The sequence below is a fragment of the Tinamus guttatus genome, unplaced genomic scaffold (assembly GCF_059628265.1).
Source record: "Tinamus guttatus ecotype Peru unplaced genomic scaffold, ASM5962826v1 Tinamus_guttatus_pri_ptg000002l, whole genome shotgun sequence".
Classification (NCBI taxonomy): domain Eukaryota; kingdom Metazoa; phylum Chordata; class Aves; order Tinamiformes; family Tinamidae; genus Tinamus; species Tinamus guttatus.
The window spans coordinates 278,212-298,858 of NW_028288536.1; the positions used below are offsets into that span (position 1 = coordinate 278,212).

General features: G+C 40.9%; 1 protein-coding gene across 3 annotated transcripts; it reads right to left on the reverse strand.

Moving 5' to 3' along the window:
• Positions 1 to 399: 399 nt before the first annotated feature.
• On the reverse strand, positions 400 to 18,340 carry LOC104578347 (interleukin-1 receptor type 1). Of its 3 annotated transcripts, XM_088536034.1 has the most exons (12): positions 18,059 to 18,340; positions 15,637 to 15,720; positions 14,322 to 14,388; positions 13,531 to 13,762; positions 10,555 to 10,744; positions 9,324 to 9,498; positions 8,388 to 8,453; positions 5,679 to 5,799; positions 4,526 to 4,671; positions 2,810 to 2,953; positions 1,558 to 1,722; positions 400 to 904 (listed from the first exon to the last, which is right to left on the reverse strand). In XM_088536034.1, exons 2-12 carry the CDS (start codon positions 15,637 to 15,639, stop codon positions 510 to 512), a joined length of 1,704 nt encoding a protein of 567 aa, XP_088392160.1. In that variant the 5' UTR covers positions 15,640 to 15,720; positions 18,059 to 18,340; the 3' UTR covers positions 400 to 509. The 3 variants fall into 3 exon arrangements, with proteins under 3 accessions (XP_088392160.1, XP_088392785.1, XP_088391504.1); XM_088536659.1 differs by lacking the exons at positions 15,637 to 15,720; positions 18,059 to 18,340 and adding an exon at positions 15,462 to 15,509; XM_088535378.1 differs by lacking the exons at positions 15,637 to 15,720; positions 18,059 to 18,340 and having other exon boundaries at positions 14,322 to 14,412.
• Positions 18,341 to 20,647: the final 2,307 nt, after the last annotated feature.

Sequence of the window (20,647 nt, forward strand, 5' to 3'; positions counted from 1 at the left end):
CATGTATTTCTCTTTGAGCAAACTGAACGAAGCAGCGAAAAATGACTTTTTAACAAATAAAAGTTTCAGGTCACTTAATTTAGAATAAAAAAAAAAGATAAAAATATATTACTGGCATCAAACATCAATGTGTCCATTACACAATATCACAATTAAATACAGTTTCCTTCATTTTCAACCTTTAATTGCTAAAAAGTTTTCTGATTTTTTGACATTTTTTTCTACCCTTGCAATTTTATTACCAGAAAAAAACCCCACCAAATCACAGCAGATTTCTTGGAGAAGTCCTTAAGCACTTCTCACATGTTTTTTATGCCATCTCAGTTCTATTGATGACATTTCAAAGTGTTCTGTTGATCTAGCCAGAAAAAAAGGACATTTCACATCCATAGACGATGGTGCAGTACCTTTAATCCAGAAAATTTGGATGAGATTATCTGTACAAAACAGATACAAGTGATGTTCAGTGAAACCATCTTCACTTATGTGAACTGCAGACTCACGAGGCATCATTCTTCCGAGGTAATCTGGGGAGAATTGAAGTCTTTTGGTAACAAGTGCAATCCTGATGAAGATGCATGTTTTCTCGATGGCATGTGGTAACGCACTTTCTTCCAGAATCTGGTACTTGCAGAGTAAGAGCTTTCCGAGAAGTCCCCTTTCCATCGGATAGCCCCGTGCTTTTGCTTAATGTATTTGATGGATTCTGGCATGCTTGCATAATCCTGTATTTTTTCCAGCTCAATCAGGATTACTTTGATGCCATCATGGGTAAGAGCGTTATACACAGCTAGCTGTTTTTCAGATGCATCTTCTAGGATACTGTAAAAGGACGGTTCCGGTACTAGAACAACTATCACTCTTCTACTTTGGCGTATTTTTTCATCAGCAACGCTTATCACAGCTGGGGAGACAGAAAGGTTGTACAGAATCAAAGCTGCATGTGTCTGTTTTGCTACTGTCATGTTGCAGCTGCTCCATTTACTTGATATTCCCAAATACTTCACTGCATAATTAGGGACAAGCAAGAAGTCACAGTGGGGTAGCTGGCAAGTGGAGATTTGGCTAATGCAACACAATCTGACCACATCAGACTACACTCCTATGTTTTTGTTTTGCATAAATCAACAGGAGTAACCAACTATCTACTATTTACTCACTTGCTGACATTTCATTATCACTGTAGGCACAACTGCAATACCAAGCAAGCAAACAAGAAACAAGTTCCAGAAACACCAGGCAAAGGCCTTGGTAAAACAGTATCCTTTCCCCTTAAACAGCTTGTCCTGATATGCTTAAAACATTTTCATTAGATGCAAACTTCAGAGAAAACACAGAATCCTCTCTTCAATGGCTTTCAATTCTGAAACAGGGAAACACTGTAACTACCACACAAAACACATATGGCTTAATCCTGAGAAGAGACCATTACATTTTTCTGGGTGTAAAAGTAAAAAGAAAGCACTCGGACTGTATTTCTGAGGGAGCCCTTCCCCTTCTTCACTTCTGCACTCAGTGAGAAAACCAAAGTGTTGTATCAAGCTTCAGGTAGCTTACCTTCTCCTGGAACATCATCCCTCCCAAATATGAAGAGGTTATATCCGCACTGCCTTTCCAGGACCTCTGGTAATATTTTCAGAGCAAAAGTATCTGAGGAATACAAGCAGCTCACTCTGTTCTTTGGATACAGGACATAAGCATCATAGATCTTCCCATCTGAAACTGAACAGTCCACAAGAAGATTAATATAAAAAAAAGGAATCTAAAGACAAAGAGAAATCTCTAAAGTCTATTTCCCCACAATCACACTTAAAGCATTGTCTTGGGTCCCGACCTTACTATTGCTTAAGCCTATATAATTATATTGAGCCTGCATAAGTGTAAAATCTAGCCTTCAGAATTCAGTATCCAGAATGTGAACAAGCGAAGAAAAAAACCTGTAAAATTAATTAGGTCTGAGTATTCATTACTCAACCCTAAACCAAAAATATTACCACTGAAGTATCTGGAAAGTAATCATTCCAGTAGTACAACACCATCTTTTAAAAAGTCAAAATTGCATATAAATAATACGTCATTTTTGTAACCTGCAGTTTCAAAACACAATCAGCACTTAGACGTGAAAACAAAACCCAAATACATGATATGTTTCAAGAATATCAGACGTAGATTTAATACTTGGAACAAACTTTTCAGAGAGGCTCAATTTAAAAGACTTCAAAGAAATCCAGCAAGTAACTCGGTACTTCTAGTAGATATTAGCTGCTGCCCTAGCAAGGCACTTCCTTTCAGGCACTCACACACGAACCCTCTGGCAGCATTCTGCTGGCACAGGGAGCACACCCATCTCTGTTACTATGAATGCCAGGAGTTTACAGAACGTAAAATAACCAGAAGTGTCCTCAAACAGGACTCAAACTAAGTGAAATTTGTCCTGCCTCTTCCATGAAAAAAGCAATTCCCTTGTATTACTGCTTTTTATAAGAATAGCAATTAAAGGAAATCTGAACAACTGCTGCCAGAATAGCCTGTGCTTGGAAACCATTAAAGTGAAGCTTTAAGGGAAATAATGATGCAGAGGTCAGGGTTTAACATCTAAATGGCTAGAACGATGCTGACATCTCCCTATGTCTGCTTTTAAACTAAACCTAAACAGCCTTGAAGTGTGTTGTCTTTTGAAAAATCCCCTGAAGGTCCAGTCACACTCCATCAGGTTAACTCATTGCTTTGTAGGAAAGATAGAGGTAATCCACTCCTTACCACACATGACACACTCTTAATGTACATGCGTACTGCTACAAAAGCATACCTTTTTTACCCAGGAGAGGATGGCAGGAGCTGCGATACCACAGCACAATATCAACTTTGAAGATCTTGTAGACAAAGACAGTAAAAAATACTAAGAATACGAAAGAAACTCCTCCTCCAATTAAGTAACCTTGAATACTTGGAGCTGCAATAGAAAGTGGGAAAAAAAGAGAGAAGGTGGGGAAGTTATATATTGGAACTGAAAAAAAAAGAGAACAGAAATGTTTAAAACTGTCATCTAAGTCCTCAAAAACTTTTGTCATTAAAGGATTCAAGAATACAATGAATCAATAGGATTGAAGATTCTTCATGCATGCTTTCAACAAATATTGCTATTTGATAGGTGGCTTTTATCTTTCACAGAAAACGTACCTTAGCAATGTGACTAATGCAGCTATTTTTCAGTCAAAACACAAAATTATTGTTACAGAGATACGGTGAAGCAGAAGAGTGAGAATTGTCATACAGAATTTTATCAGTCAAAAAGTAAAGATGTCAGTTGGGGAAATGACTTACTGATCATGATCCCCAGGGTAATCACCCTTCCATCATATCTAACCTGTATGAAGACTTACCATTGGTTTTGTTTTTAATGGAACTGTCATTTTTGATTCATGCATATTAAAGGCTTTCTGAAGTTCAAATCCTATCCCAACAAAGAAGACCTTAATTTACTGAATGCATATTATTTATAGTCAGGTAGCACACTAGGGCTCAGATCCATTTTCAGTTAGTCATTTGTTTACAATGTGGCCAGAAAAACGTAAATCTGAAAATGATGCTTGTCAAAGGATTGACTCACAACTGGCAGATCCATTTTTGTAGCTCAAGACATAGAGAATCTTCTATAGCTAAACTTAAAAAATGCAACAGTAAAAAAATCTGGTGCATTGCTTTTCTGTGTACTTCTTTCTAATTACAAACACTGAATTTCTTGCCTTGCATTTGAGGTTTTGGAACTCATTTTACCTTTAAAGCTCATCTATTCACAAGACACATTTCAGACTGGCTAGTAACTGGCCTAACATCCTGTCCCCCAGTATGAGACTGGGGGGTCCAAAAAGGGGCAGGATGAGCCCAGTCAAGATGCATAAGCCTATCCAGGAGGCAGTAATGCAGGACATTCACTGGCAATGCAAACTGTAACCCTCCCAACCAATCTATGCCCCTGCTTCATTATCATTACTGTTAGAGCTTTTTCTCCTATCTAAACAATTTATATTTGCCCTGGCAGTCTGAGCCTACTTCTTGTCACAACTAAGTGCACAAGAGACTTCATTTTCTCTTGACAAAACCTGTTCTGGACAAAACTATGTCTCTCCCAGTTCTTTTAGAGAATTCACCATCCTTGGTGCTCTTCTACACACATGCTTTCATTTGATCCACAAGCTCCCTGAAGTACAAGTCTGTAAAATGGGACACAGTATTCCACTGAGGAATACATTTGCTTCAATTTATTTTGAGTCTTTCATTAAACTTTTCTAATAAGCTGAATGAGAGAACCTGAGGCAGGTTAAAAGTGCTATTTTGTTTCATTTTGGTAATACAGGAAGTATGGCATAATTTCACTACGGAATTGTCGCAACAATTCAACAAGTTGTATCACTCACTTAGCACAAAGGTCCATCATACAGTTTTAGCTGGGATAAGTCTGTTGTCAAACTAATTCAGAAGTCAGCACCGCTGATCACCATTTTATCAAGACGGTATACTTTACCTGGACGTTCCAATTTGATATATGCTGTAATTTGTCGAGAACCATACACAACGTGACAAAAAAATTTATGTGCATAGTCCTTTACTTTCACTTTCGAAATGTTAAATTTTGTTCCTGATACAGCAAGTCCATGAGGCATCCCCTCTCTGTTATTAAAAAAAAAAAAGAGTAAAAATGAAATGCTACTAAAAAAGCTGAAATACCAATGCTTTATGTAAGACAGACTCAGCTGTCTACAAATACAAGGACATCCATTTTTAAATTCTTGAAACCTCAGGGTCAGTGAAGCACAGATCAGTAAATGTCAGCACTTTGACGAAAGGCTTCAAGACTAGCACTGACCAAGCATTTGGTTGACTCTGGTGCCTAATGAAGACAAACATGGTGATGATACCTTTATTTCCAGTATCCACCGCCACAAAAGGCTTGGTGCCTCTTGTGGCAATATATGATATAATATGACATTCTGTTAAATATCTGCTGTTAAATACTTCCAATTATCCTGCTGTTAGGAAGGTTTACCTATGTTGGAAAGGCAGCAGTTGGGAGATGCCTGCAAACCAGCCTCATGCCCTGTGACAATACAGCCTTACGCATCGGCTCATAGGCAGCAAAATTCATTTTGCAGAACATTCTGAAGAACTGATTTCTTTTATATATATAGTTGCCAGTGACATCTATCACAGGATCTTAACGCAAACATAATTATTTTGCAACATGTTCACAATTATCCAGGTCAGTTTTAGCTAGAGCAGATCTACCATTCTCTGCAGCAGGCCAGAATGTGGAACTTGTCTAGAGTGGGCTTTGCTACTGGCAAATGTTCCACAAGTTAAATTGTTGATGTGTGTGGAGGGAGAGGGGGAAATAACAATTGAAATAACAATATTGGAATACTATTACTCCTTTGCAGATTGATTTTGCTGATCCTAGACAACTTACTTGGAACTGTTAATCTCACTCAGAACTTTCACAGGATTACATTCTGTATATATTCCACATGCTAAAACCAAGTGATAAAAATACAATATATTTGATACAGACCTCTAAACACCTTTTCAATGCCTACTGGTGTTTACTACTAGTCACCTTTTGGTGGATTCACTGCTTGATCTAGAAATCTACTTACAGTCCAACACCTAAGAATACTTACTCATAAAACTGTTCTTTGTAACTGCTATCAAAACTATCAACATCCTCATCATTAACTGTCCAGTATGGAATCAGGCCATTTATGCCACTTGATATATTACATTCCATGACTACATGCGCGCCTAAAAAAAAAATTAAATAAATTTGACAATTAAAAGTCTTGTAGCAGAAACAGGATCAGGTAACTGGGGAACAGCTGAGAAAAGGAGGGATAGAAGGTAAAAAAAATACTTACCTTGCAAAAAGCAGAGTCCTTAAAACTCGTCCATTTGTACTCCACACTTGGGTGTCTCCAATCTGGACGTGAATTCCACCCTAAATGTAGGTGTCTAAATGTTCATGTCTACATGTGAGCTAGATGTCTAAGCCAGTACTGGAATTCAGCTCCACTGCACTTAGCTCACACTAAAATAGACACCTGGACCTTAGCAAACTCCAGACTCTACTGACTATATTGACAGGACTCAGATCAGTTGCCTGCATACACCACAGTAGCATTTGAGATGCTCTCAAGCATCCAAGACATCTATATGGAGAGCTGGCAGAGAGGACTCCTGCTCTCCAAGAGACCTGCACAGCTAGGAAACCAGAGCATCCCAAACAGCACTAGATGTTATTTATGGGAAACTGAACCACGACTCTGTCAATGACAGCCCCTATGATGATCTGATGTCTCTAACTCACATGGAGACACCCACATTTAGTTGCCTACACTCCAGAGCTGTAACCCACTCTTAATGAACATGCATTTCTTTACTCCAGATCAGAGTCTTTTGGCCAGCACTGTCCACTGGGATGGTTTCTAAGTATCTCCACAGACTGCTCTCAGAGCAAGCTCACCTGTAACTCAGCTCCATTGCCAACAAGAGCCCAGAACTTACACAACACCTCAGGAGCAAGAAAGCAAGCCAAGTTGCAGAATTTATTGCCTATGTACCTCAGAGAGCTCCATTTACAGGAAGGTAAGCAGCTTTCTTGGAGTCCTGTCCTTCTTTATTTTATCCATGGAAGTTATGATTTGATAGGAGAAGATGGGCTCTCAGTTCACCTATGCAAACATCTCAATATTTCTTTCACATCAAATGTGAATCGCATCAGATGTAGACGCTTCCACCAAGGGATAGTCTTTATCAAAAGCATGGAATAACCCTTTAGCTCACATGCAGTTACAGTGTATTTCACACTGGAATCACAGATGCTTCTCAATCTCTTCCCATATATTATTCTACCTCAAGGATGTGTTTTTTCTAAAGATGGGTTGGGGTTTACAAATAGGCCTTTACTTCCACACATTCCTGCAGATAACAAGGGTTTTTTTTTTTTTTTTTACACATTCTTTTGTCATTTCTCATTCAACAAATGTTTCCACATTCTGCCCAACAACTACGCACTTAGTAGAAACAAAGATTTTTTCCAGCATTCCACTGAATGTATCAGGCAGAGGATACTAATCCCAGCTGAATGGCACTGCTGTGTGGTTTTTGGTGGGTAGGGTTGCTTGCTTGTTCTTGCCTTATTTCCCTGGAAGGGTTTCCTTTGTGGTAAGGAATCACTTATTTTAGATACTTATAGCCCCCAAAAAGCCTCTGTGAGTGAAGGCCTTATGGCTTTAATTTCACATGTGACTACTTTCTTAACATCAGTGGGGCAATCAAAGCCACAGTTGTTCACATTAACTGGTCTTGGTCTGACAGTAATATACCAGCAATTTTTTAGGAGACGCAGTAGAATAACTGCTCATCTAAAATGAGTAGTCTTAACAAGTTGTCCCACAAGAGGCCTTAATACAGACCCAGTGTCACAGCCCCTGGGCTGATAATTGCTTGTTTCTCCATTCTCTCAGCAAGTACTATCAAAGGAGATTCAATACATCAAAACCCTATTATTACTCAATTTCTTCCATAGTTACATTTTCTAAAAAAAAGATAAGTTTTCACACATAAAGCCTAGGGAAAAGGTTGTGTGAGGCAGACTAAGATCTGTAAATTTCATTTCAGCTGAAGAGCACAAACAGATATTTTTAATATTAGAATGTTATTCTAATGAAGCCAGAGAAACTGTAATTACTAGCGAAGAGGAAGATAAGAGTACACTCAACAGCCATTTGTGAGTGTTTCCAACAGAATTAAATGACTATCTAAAGACTGCAGGACTACAAAACTATAGAATAATACTGTTTGCATCAGATGCTGAATTTTTTTCCTCGGGTACACTTTCCTGCTTAAAATAGAGCATTCTGGACTTTGGAGGAACATAATTTCTACTAAAGCCATTTCACTGTTTTGGTCAAATTTTACTCATCCTCACCAGAACCTGGCAACTTCAGAATGTAGGAAGAGGAGAAACTAATGAACAAGTCCACTGGCAACTATCCTAACATGTATATATGTAAATATATTCATACAAATACTGAGGATATGTCAAGACATGGGCACTGGGACCAAGGAGAGACAGCAAGAATCATAAGATATACGCATCCTACCTAACACTGCTGGCCAAGAGACTCCAATCTCAAGCATACAGTTTTATCCCTGCAAATTAATTACCTATGGGCATTGAGTTCTGTCATCTGTCTTCCAGATATCCTCTATCCACATGTGTACCTCCCAGTCTTGCTAAGTCATTGGAACTGTTATCATGCATCTGCAGAAAAAGCAGGAGCTCAATCTGTCTACTAAATGTTAATGATTTTTAAGTAGTCACTACTTACCAAGATCCACTTCAATTGTGTTGTTCTTTGGATAAATAAACTCTGGTCTTATTTGTTGAGGGCTTTCTAACAGAAACAAAGAGAAAAACAAACTCTTCAGGTATTAAATATTCCACAAAGTACTTGTTTTTGAAAAAAAAAAAAAAAAAGTGCACCACTACTTCCCACTAAACTTCATTCCTAACCCTGTACTTCTCATTTCCCTCTCTCAATTCTTTTTTGGTAGCACTCAGGTGCTACATTTGACAAGTTAAGTCAAACGACTTAACTCAGCAACTGCAGCTGAGAAGACAGAAAGGAATCTATTGGCAGCACAGCCAATGTTCCTTCCTGCATTTCTTAAAGCTTGTAAAAGAAAAATATGTCTTCAGCCATGCACCTGCCATCTTTATTCTTGTGGTTTTGGCAGAGCCAATCTCCCAGCAAGGAAAGGAAAAATGCAAAATACTTGTAAAGAATAGAGTAGTTCTGGCCAGGAATCCATCACTTCTGCCTGCATCTCCCTTCCAATTTAAAATTAACCAAATTGCCCCAAATAACAGAGAACAAAGCCCAAAAACCCTGTTGAGGATTGCCTTTAATTCTTTCCCCTCCTTTCTCATCTGTAAATACATATAGAGGATTCAGAGAAAGCTTCATTCCCAGCTTCATTCAAATGGAAATGGAAGGCTTCCTAAAGGTAAACCCCCTCCAGGGTAATCTAAAATAATCCAAACTGAATCCAAAGTGTGTGAAGAAGAAATTCATGTTGCAACATGCATTACTGTATTTTAATTTTAGTATTCAGGACAGAATTAATTTAGAAAAGATTTGCAGCTGCAGTTTCACCAAACAAAATACACTTTCCAGTAAACTGGCATGCCAAATAAGCTAATGCTAGCATAGAAGTAATTATAGCACAGCACAAAAGGAAAGGAAAAACCTCAATGCACTCACCTTTAACTTCTAGACTCACAGTCCGTGAAACATTATATTTTTTTCCCATATGCATATATACCATACGGCACGTGTAGTTTCCTCTGTCTTGTAGAGTTACATTGCGAATCAAGATGGCATGTTCACCCTCTGCCAAGAGAAGTCGCTTGTCTTCTAGGAAGCCAGGTTTACATTCCTAAATATATCAAAAATACCGGTGATTCTGTGAAATTAATAACTATGCTGATTATTAAAATAATTGCCAAACACATAACCAATTTTAAAAAACAAAATGGGGTCTTCTCCATGGTTGCAACACCCTAATACAAAGCCTGTTGATGTCTGGCCCTTTGAATCACTGCAGCTTTCAAATGTTGTATATTAACAGAAATAGTGCCCATTATTTTAACTACATTCACCTAGTGGTTTCTCAATTATCTATCCTCCTCTACAAAAGGTTATTATCCAGTAGCAGAGTTTAAGAGAATGCATGCTTACATTTCCATGACACAGAGACACCACAGCTGCTGTAAGCAGTGTCCCATGCTATGGGCATATTATCATTTCTGCAGAAAGGCAGATGCCAGGAAAAACTCCTTTCTCTTTCCTGTCTTAAGAGTTTAGAATAATTTCACCTCAAACAAGAGGTGCGCCAGGTGCAGCACTGGGGATATTTCCCATGTAATATACAGGCCCACACAGGTATCTAAAACCAGCATCGGAATCAAGAGTTGAACAACTTCAGAATTTTAGGTCATCTTCGCAAAATATACCTTTCCAAGCCTGCACAGTTCTCAAGAGTATTTTTCCAGAATCACAGCAAGGAGCTTGGATTATGACTGATTATCTTTAATTATGGATACTACACCATAATCCACCATGACAAGCACAGTTTCTGTGAAACTGAGATAGCTATGCAGAGCTTAATATATAACAAAACTTACAAGTTTTTAAACTCACCAGCTCAACAAAATAAACAGAGGATAAAAGAAGTGAAACTGGATTATTTCACTAATCAATAAACTGAAGATAGATGCAATTACAGTCTGAAAGACCTTGCAGTTAAAATGGATAACTTGTTTCTTTAAAACAGGCCTCTTTCTTACAATTCTGAACACTTTCCCAGTAATGTGGCACAGACACTTTACACTGTATAGAGAGTAAGCCTCTCCTTCCAGCAGTTGCTATTGTATAGCACATTTTAAATAGAACATTTTCTATCTTCTGTACCCCACATACAGACACACATTACCTTATACCAGTGTACTTCAGGCTCACTATTGTCTTCATCCCTAAAATCTTCTAGATCAGGGCATATAATCTTTCCAGTATTTGTGGTCATCACTTTCTGTTCAAACTTCATTTTTCCATTAAAACACAAACCATCATCATTCTTAAAAACTGTCAGATTTATAGATTTTTTGCTAGAATGGTTCAGTCTCCTGTAATGAGAAAAGTAAATGGCTCAAGTCACGAACAGCAAGGCCACTATTTCCAAAAAGCCAGGCAATCTATGGAGAGCAGCCTTTGGGGTGTAGAGGAACGCCCGCACCTCCAGCCTTGTCTCTAGCCCCTTGTTACACTCTCCTCTCTTTCACACCATTCTCAGATCCTCACTCCCTGCACCAGCTCAAGAGAGATGGGAATAAGCTCTGATGTCGAGTAGTGAATAGAAGTTGCTCCTGCTCTAGAAGCTCCACAGTGTCCCCAACAGCCTTCCCATTTCAAGGTTTCCCTTGCCAACACACAGGAGTTTGCAATTACTAGAAACATGGGCACTTTGGTCCCAAACAAACCCAAGCTGAAAAGGAGAGGAAAACAAGTTCAGCTCCCTGATGACATACCTTGAAGGAATGATACTTCAAGGAAAACGGACTGCAACTCTTGGTAGGAGAGAGACAAAGCTTTTGAAAACAAGATGTACAAAGGTGCAATGCCAACGTGAAAGCACTTCAATCTGAGATCTCACAGGCCACTGACAGGAATGTCTGCAGTACAGCAGAAACTCTGCCAAAGAGGGATGACACTAGAAACCAGAAGTCCAAGCTAGGAGTAAGGAATGCTCTTTGACCATCCTTGCTTGTGCCTCATTTCTCAATGCTGTGCTAAGTTAAAACACCGTAAAAGACAGAACTCTGTGTTTGATGCTTCTTGATAAAACCTCCACAAGCTGCTGCACCTCGGCGAGTTTTACAATTAGGTCTGATATGCAAAATGTAGCCTATGGTTAATGCAAGTGAACTTCTATGTGTTTTGCAGCATGCTGGCATTATGCAATTTAGACCTAGCAAGATGCAAGGAGCATAAGGGAATATAGCTCAAGAAAAGAATAACTAAAAAGAGAGCAAGAATGAGTAAACTTATGTTTATTACTCAACTAGCTAACTTTGAAGGGATTACACTTCCTCCCTCTTCCAGTTTTAAATCCACTGTTGAGACTGAAACAAGCAGATGCAACAGCCTATGATCTCTGCCTGCACTGCATTTCTTACCAATCACTGCTACTTCCACCACAATCCAAAAGCCTTCAGCGTAACTGGTGAGCTACACACTGCTAAAACACATCTAGGGTCATATCAGAAACCTGCACTGGCAGACTTCAGTGCATTGTGACAAGATCACAACAAGTTCTGTGCACTTTCCAGAAATTAGTTTCCTGGTCAGCACAGTTAATTTCAGCCATTATAGGAAAGATTCAGCAACCTAAAATGGTAAAGTTCAACCCACTAATTCGAGCATTATATAAAAGAGCTTTAAAATTGAGAGAGAGTTATTTCAAGATAAATTATTTCTTCTTTTTTTTCTTCTCCAAGCACTTAGGTCTTTGAGATACTCTCTAACACATTGCCTTGATGTTTAAAAAATGATCTTCTCACTTTGGACTACTAACATTTGAGAAAACTTTTGAAATATGGCAAATAAAAATGTTTCTCTGCCTCTGGATTTTTATATTTCTAAAATTCCCCCAAAGCTGCTGATCCCACTAGAAAGTCTGGAGAACTGGGTGGTGAGAAACTTCATGAAATTCAACAAGGGCAAATGCAAGGTCCTGCACATGGGGAGGAATAACCCCAGACACCAGTACAGGCTGGGGACCGACCTTGTGGAGAGCAGCTCTGCAGAGAAAGACCTGGGTGTCATGGTGGACGACAAGTTGACCATGAGGCAGCAGTGTGCCCTCGTGGCCAAGAGGGCAAATGGGATCCTGGGGTGCATTAAGAAGAGCATCTCCAGCAGGTCGAGGGAGGTGATCCTGCCCCTCTACTCAGCCCTAGTGAGGCCGCATCTGGAGTATTGTGTCCAGTTCTGGGCTCCACAGTATAAGAGGGATGTAGAGCTGCTGGAGAGAGTCCAGCGCAGGCCCTGGACAGGGCCTGGAACATCTGCCCTATGAGGAAAGATTGAGGGAGCTGGGCTTGTTCAGCCTGAAGAAGAGAAGGCTGAGAGGGTGTCTATAAATACCTCAGTGTCTATAAGTACCTCAAGGGAGGCAGTGAGGGGATGGTGCTGGCCTCTTTTCAGTGATGTCCAGCAACGGGACAAGAGGAAATGGCCACAAACTGAAGCATCAAAAGTTCCACAGGAACTTAAGGAAAAAATTCTTAACAGTGAGGGTGCCAGAGCCCCGGAACAGGCTGCCCAGAGAGGTTGTGGAGTCTCCTTCTCTGGAGATCTTCAAAACTTGCTTGGACGCAGTCCTGTGCCACGTGCTCTAGGTGACCCTGCGTGTGCAGGGGGGTTGGACTAGATGACCTCTAGAGGTCCCTTCCAACCTTAACAATTTTATGATTCTATGATTCTATGAAGTCTGCATGTGGCAATACCTATATAACATACAGAGTTTGCTTTTCTTAGCTCTTCCCCTGTTTAGCCATAACAAGAAAACCAAAATGTTTTCCTGATCTGTCCGTAATAAACAACAGCTTGAACTAGAAAAAGCGGAATTTGTAATTTTTCCTGAGCTTACACTTCATAAACCATATGCATCCACGCACACTCCATTGTAAATATTATTGTGCTTTAACATAAATTCATGTATAAACCGATAAATTCTACTGCTGTGAAAGAAAAAAAGAAGCATTGCACATAGAAACAACAGGCAATATCAAAACAGTTCTTCTAACTTATGCAAGATGTCTACTGAAAAAAAAAAAAAACCTGCTCAAGTTCCATGGACATGTTATTGCACCGTACACATTCGCAATACAGTGTTTCCCTCCTCCTTTACCTCACGTCACATTCATAAAGCCCGGAATCTTCCAGTCTTGCAGGAATAAACCAAAGCAAGCCGCCTCGCTGGTGGATTCTGGCATGTTTCTCTGTGGTCACTGGCTGAATGCTGCCATTTTTGTACCACGCCAGATTGTAATCAGACTGAAGCGCTGGAAATGTAATTATCGGACATCTAACAGCTACAGGCTCTCCAACAAGCACAAAGTAATCACAAATAATGCATTCTCCTGTTAAAAGAAAAGACAAGTTTTTACCCTTCACTTTCCTGTCAACTAATTTAAAAATTCATAAATAGCTCCATAGGGATGATAAAATAATTCAGATCTGTTAATGTTAGATTACTTATAGCAAGAGTAGCAAGACATCTACCATTATTTAATCTTAAACTTTACTGAAAAATGAAATCTGCCATTAAAAATAATACTAATTAATTGCAGAAATAAAATGGGCCCTATATATCTATTCTCAGGACTAGACACAAAGCATGGCTCACGCAAGAGGCATGCAACAACTAACTTTGAGCACTGTAATCTCCATTTTTTTCTACAAGAAATATACAGAGGACTTTAAAAGCATCAATATCTTCAAATGAATGTGGTTACGTCAAGTACAGCTTCAGTCTAAAAGGAAGTATTTGGCATATCATCACCATGATGAAGCAAAAATAAACAAACCCCAAACCCACTATTTGATACTGGTAACTCTCTTCTACCAGCTATACACAACTTGTCTCTTAGCGAGTTTTCTTTTTTCAGAATGGCAATTTTAACAACCTTTGTAACTTACCTGCACTGAACGGAGACATCACTAGAATTAAATAGACAATGAGTACGAATGCAGATATCATCTTTTCCTGCAAGGAAGAAATATTTTCCATTAATATAGCAAAAATGTTTAAACCACACTGTCTTCAGTACTCTGCACCATTCTTCAAAAATTCAGAAGCAACAGTCACCCTACGGAGGGAAAAAAAGGGGTCTGGACATTTAGCCCCTGCCTTGAAAGATTTCAGCTACAGCACTCATTGGCCACCACAGAAGGCTAATCAGGTTTCAGCTTTCTACTAGAGCATTTCCGACTTTCCACTGGAGGAACTCTTGCTTGGTATGTAATTTCTTTTGTCAGCCCAGCTAAGTGCACACACATGCACACAGACACACAAAGCTTTAGCTTTAAACCATAAAGTGGTTTAAATTATAATGTCTGATCGATGTATCAAGCTTGAATATGTTCCTCTAGGCATTTCTACAGCAGACACAATTGCAGGAGTTAAAGAGCTCTCTGAACCGTGTTGGTACAATTGACCTCCCAGCAGATGAACTCAAGAGTTCTCTGCTGAAGGACAAACATAGTGTAACCCTAAGGTGAAAGACAGGCGCCCCTGCATTCCCTTCAAAAGAGGCAATTCTACTTGTCAGCCTTTAGAGAAGCCATAGGTGTAGTGAACCTGCTGTGGTCACACACACAAATGAGCAACAAAACTTTCAACAACTGTTAATTCCCTTCACAGCTCAAGCTTTGTTTGCAGGCTTCTCCAGCCTAGACACGACTGAACAGAAACTCAGTGCCCTTGAGGCCAGGTACATGCTTCCATAAAGCCTCTGAATCTTAACCACGTCCTGCACGCTTACGTGGCCCTGCTTTTGCAGATATCATCAGAGCCCTTCCCCAAGCCACTGCTGTCAGCCAGCTGACCTAAACTCATTCCCTTCCAACAGCTCCTAGAAAGTCTGTACTTAGCTCTCCTGCTTTCCTCCATTCAGGCCTATTCTGCCTCCTGAGCCCTCTCGCACAAAAGCAGAGTTCTAGTCAATTGCACAGTGCACACTGCATAGGTTTTAGGCCATGTTTGTCATCTACTCAGCTAGAAATGGGTTGGAAGAGGAAGGTGTATTCCCCAAAGAACAGATGTGGCCCTGCACCTACCCAGAACTCACTTTATCTAAGACAAATAAGCATATCAGCTCTTTGTCTCAAAACATTCACATAAAGAAGAGCTGGGGAGTAGGAAGGGACACACAACACAGAGTTCAATAGCAGCATGTAGCAGCCACTAAGCATTAACTTCCTTTGGACAGTTTATCTGGCATAGCACTCATACCATAGTCCTTATTTAGTTGCCTGCGATGTCCTTTTCCTGAAACTTGGCAATGAGATGATCACCATTCTTGAAGTTTTAGTTTACCTGTAAAGAGCACAGAAGAGTGGGAGGGGAAGCATTTAACAAAATGCATCATTTAGACAACAACATAAACATACAAGAACAGATTTTCTACAGGCATCCTAAATACAAAAGCAGACCCATTCCTCCATTTATACTGTAGAAATTTACTGTAGGAAAAAAAAAAAAAAACTACCACCACCACCAAAAAAACTTCTTGCAGTAAAGATTTATACAACATTCCAGAAAAAAAAAACTTTTTGGTAAATGATGCTTCTGTCAAGAAAGAAGATATTCTGTAAGTGCCAAAGCAAGCAACCAAAACAGATGTAAGTAACCACTTAGTACAACGAATTTAACAACTGAGAAGAAACAAAGAGTACTCAAGCTTAGGGTGAACAATTCAACAGGTTAAACTTTACATTTTTGCACTTTTTCCTTATCTCTAACACCAAGAGTGAATATCTTTCTAAATTGTATGCTAAAACTCACCTACTTAAAGCTCAATTCTTTACAAAGCAAACATTAAAAAAATTAAGACCCCGAAAAAAGGAAAAAAAAAATCTTCTGCACTTGCAATACCTGATAGTACACAGAGCATTTCTGTTCAAGTCAGCATGGTCTTAGACGACCCCACAAGGTTTCTGCAAACATTCAGGATTTCAAGCGAAGCATTATACAAAATTCACAAATGTGAAACAGGAAAGTTTGCTTAAAAAGCACAGGTTTGTTCACACACCTAACAGCTTTAGCTCTCAGTCACAGCAACATGAGATGTTGTCATTGATGTCTCGTGACACAACAGAAGCTCAGTAATCTCACTTGCATAGAGCCAATGGCAACTTCACTGACTGTCATATATACTTAGTCTGGAAACCTGTTTTGCCTCAAAGCTTGCTGGACTCAGAGCAAGAATTTATGTGAAGACTTTCAACAAATAAGCTAACAAATTCAACCAATCCGACCAATCCTCCTTGCGGTCTCAGCTACTAAAAAAAGTTCCTCCTGATTTCGTAAGTTACTCTCCTAATATTTATCTTCTCATAGTTGAAACAGAACTTATTACTCCAGGTCACTAAAATGAACATCATGTAAAGAGCAATAGAAAATATGTGGACCTAATTTAAGGTATTTACTTTTGTTCTTTACAGGTTGTCTCTCTTCATAGAACTTGCCCTTTACTTGCCATCAGTACAGTGCCAACTTTAAATGAAATAAGAACAAGTTTTAAGGACATTTTGAGTCCTTAACTCCGTATGCACCAGAATTAGCAAGCATGTCCTTCAGGAAGCTGTGCAGAAGCCATAACTGCATCTTTGTTTCCCAGATTTTCTGTTACCAAAAGATTTCCCCTGTAAATCACTTTTAAATACACAGAAGTGACTGTGTCTTTTAGCCATAAAGAGAAACAGAGGAAACATGACTCAAAGGTAACTACTTACCATCTTTGCAAAAAGCAGACCAGTTGAGAGGTTTAAAGTGCCCTAATTTAGTGGCACACCTATACATATGAGTTGCATTAACTTTTTTAAATTAAATAAAACTTTTGCTTGTCCATACTTTTTATTTCCCACAGTTTTAGTGTTTCAGTTAAACTTTATTATAAAGTATGGACATTTGCCCCAAGGCACAAGAACCAACCACTCAAAGAGAAGATTCAACCCACCAAAAACCCATTCATACAGCTTGTTACATTCACACCTGTTCCTTGTTGTACCTCCTCTTGTTATCTAGCCTCCTTGAGCTAAGCAAAGCAAGATAAATCACTCTAGCAGACCATAGCTTATTTTCCGCCTACTCTTTCTTGCAATCCTAACTTTCCTGCCAAACATAGTCAATACAAAAGCAAATGCGTAGCTGATCGCTTTACAAGGGTGTGCATGTCCCACAAAAAGATGCACAAGTACCCTCTAAAGGTGGGTCTGGATGACAACTGTTGTATTTGGACATTGAAATTATAGCTACAAACTACAGTCTTTAACTCAGATGCCCCTAAAGAAAATCTGTTATATAAGGTTAAATAAAATGAAGTTGCACAAATAAGAGACTGTCCACAAAGAGATCTGCAATTGTTGGATCATTTTGAACTAAACTTTGAGACACACAAAGTATAAGTCACTGTAAATCTAGAATCTGAACAAAATACATTCATTCAAACAAAACACATATTGCCTCACCTCTCTGCAAAGCACCGAAGAAAAAAACGTATCTGTGCAGCTGTGAATCTGGCCCCCACTCTACTATAGTGCCACAAAAAGCCACCTATCCTACCCATTTCTACCTCCTGTCAAACAGCAGGCAAGTAGAGCATCCAGATTACCTTAGAAAGAGTGATCTTATTGAAAACCATTGAAAATAGTACCTCATTTCAGCCTCAAGTGATAGGAGGGGTTCATTTTGCAGTCAGTTTTGCAGGCACTGTTTTCTATGTCATTTCAGCTCCTGTTACCTGTTAATATAAAGCAATGTGTACTTAACAGGAATATTTAAGTCCAAAGTTAATTATTACTTCCTAACAATTTTCAAGTGTAATTAAAAGCCAGGTTAAACAGAGTTCCAGAAGTGCTCAGGCAAATAAATGCATGTATTTCAACAATATAATGATTTTATATGAAATATTAAAATTCATGCATCATTCTCAGGAAAAAAATAGCAATGATGTCTACCCCAAAAAAATAAAAAAAATAAAGAGAGAGCAATAGGTAATTCTAACTTAAGGATTGATTCAAGGATTCAGTGTTAGAAGAAAACGTTTTTCCCATTTCAGCTCTCATGGCAATTCCTCGGCATTCCAAACGTTCGGGTTTCCGAGCCGATGTGGAAGGCGGGTTCTCACCCGGCGGCACCGGCTCGTTTTGGAGCGGCTAGGCGCACACACACGCTCCAAACCACACCGGCACGAAGCCCGAGGAGCGAAAGGGAAGCGCGGCCGGCGTGCCGCTCCAGCCCCAGCAAAGGGATCTGGCCCAAACTTCCCGCTGCTGCTGAGACCTAACGCGACCCTCGATCCGAGGCATCCGCTGCGGACCCGGTAACCGCGGCGGGGAAGCTGCGCCTGCACAAGAGCACGGGGAGCCCCGCCGCGGATGCCAGAGCAGCTCGTTACAGCGAGGTTTTCCGCAGGCAGCTGCGCCGGGGCATCTCTTCGGCGCAAAGCCTCCGTCATCCGCGCGGTTCAAAAAGTCCCCACAGTTGTGAAATAGCTGCTGCTGCTGCGGGGAGCACGCGGATTTGCTGCCCGCTTCGGGCTGTTTTATTCCTGCTGTTGCACGTTTGAAGCGCGCGCCAGGCAAGCGCGCACAAACGCGACCTGCCAAGCGGCTCCCGCCTCAGCCCGCCGCGCGGAGCGCGCGAAATGGCGGCGGCCGCCGAGGCGCCGCGGGCCCCGCGCCGCTCCTCACCTCCGTCCGCGCCCGCGCCTCGCCGCCCGCCCGCGCCGCACGGCGGCCGCGACCGCCTCGGCCCCGCCTCGGCCCCGCCGGCACGACCGGGTGCCCGCCCGCCTCCCGCCCTGCGGGCTCCGCCGGCTCGGTGCCCGCGGCCGCCCGGCCCGGCCTGGGGCCGCCCGTCCCCGCCTCGGGCCGCCCGGCGGCACCGTCCCGCCTGGCGCCGCGCCTGCTTTCGCTTCTCCCCGCGGCCCTGGGCGCGGAGCGGCCCCCGGGCGCCCCGCCGGGGCTCCGCGGGGCTCACCGCGATCCCCGGTACCTGCTCGGCGGCCGCCGTCCGTGGCAGGGCTGGCAGCGGCGCCGAAATGCAGGGCGGGCTGCTCAAAGGCACCGACTGGGCTGCTTAAACTTTCCAAGTAAGCGGATTCTGCTCATCCGCATCCACAGCGTGCGGGACTTATCTGCACGTGCACAGGAAACTGTGTGGGCCAAGGAAGCAAGTCCTTGGTGAACAGGCCACCTCGCTCGTCACCCACAGACTCCCAGTTCTGAACGGGATATTCAGGGCACAACCACTCCCCTACCCCCTGGCAGGAGTTGCTCTGCTTCTACATTTGAAGCGGAGCCTTACTCACTTTCAATAGTTCAAGTGTTTACTTTTACTCCGATTTGATAGAATCATTATGGTTGGAAAAGACCTTTCAGACCATCAAGTCCAATCATGAGCTCTTCAACACCATGCCTGCTAAACCATATCCCTAGGTGCCTCATTTCTTTAACACTTCTAGGGATGGTGACTCCACCACTTCCCTGGGGAGCCTGTTTCAATGGTTTGCCACTCTTTCTGTTTTTTTTTTTTTTTTTTTTTTTTTTTTTTTTTTTTTTTTTCTAATATCAAACCGGAACCTCCTCTGGTGCAACTTGAGTCCCCTCGCACAACTTCACCAGCTGTCCCTTCAATTGTGGTGCAGTATCTATATTTTCCAACACTTGTTTCTTCATTCTGTGTCAGGATGGTGGGTTTATATAGTGCTCACTTGCAGACTAAACATATTCAAACATAGACATGTGATTTTTTTTTTTTCTTTCAGACAGAGATAAATTTCCATGGAATTATTTTGTTGCCTGGTGTTGTTAATTCTGTGTATTTTTCTCCTTGAGTTTGGTTCCTATAAATTTACTTTCAGCGACTTCTTCAGGACTGGAGAGTACTCAAGGTTATTGCTCATCCCTGTGCCTTACTGAAATCTGTGAAGATCCACATGGATTTATTCTATTTACATGCTGGATAAAGGAAACATACATGTTGATATGTATTACAAAAACAAATGTAAGAAGCTTCACCTTGGGGTTTGACCCACACCCAAACCGATGTGAAAGGAATGTCAACTTGCTAAGTGTTTGGGATCAAAAATGTAGAAATGAAAGTTTTAACTGATTATCTGGTAGATGAGTCCCTCTGTTCCAGACTCGACAAACAATGCCCAAAGGGAAAACTTGAGGGTTTTTTTGGGTAGAAGAGCTAAATCCCTTTTGTCTTGGTTTTGTTAACAGTAATTCCGAGA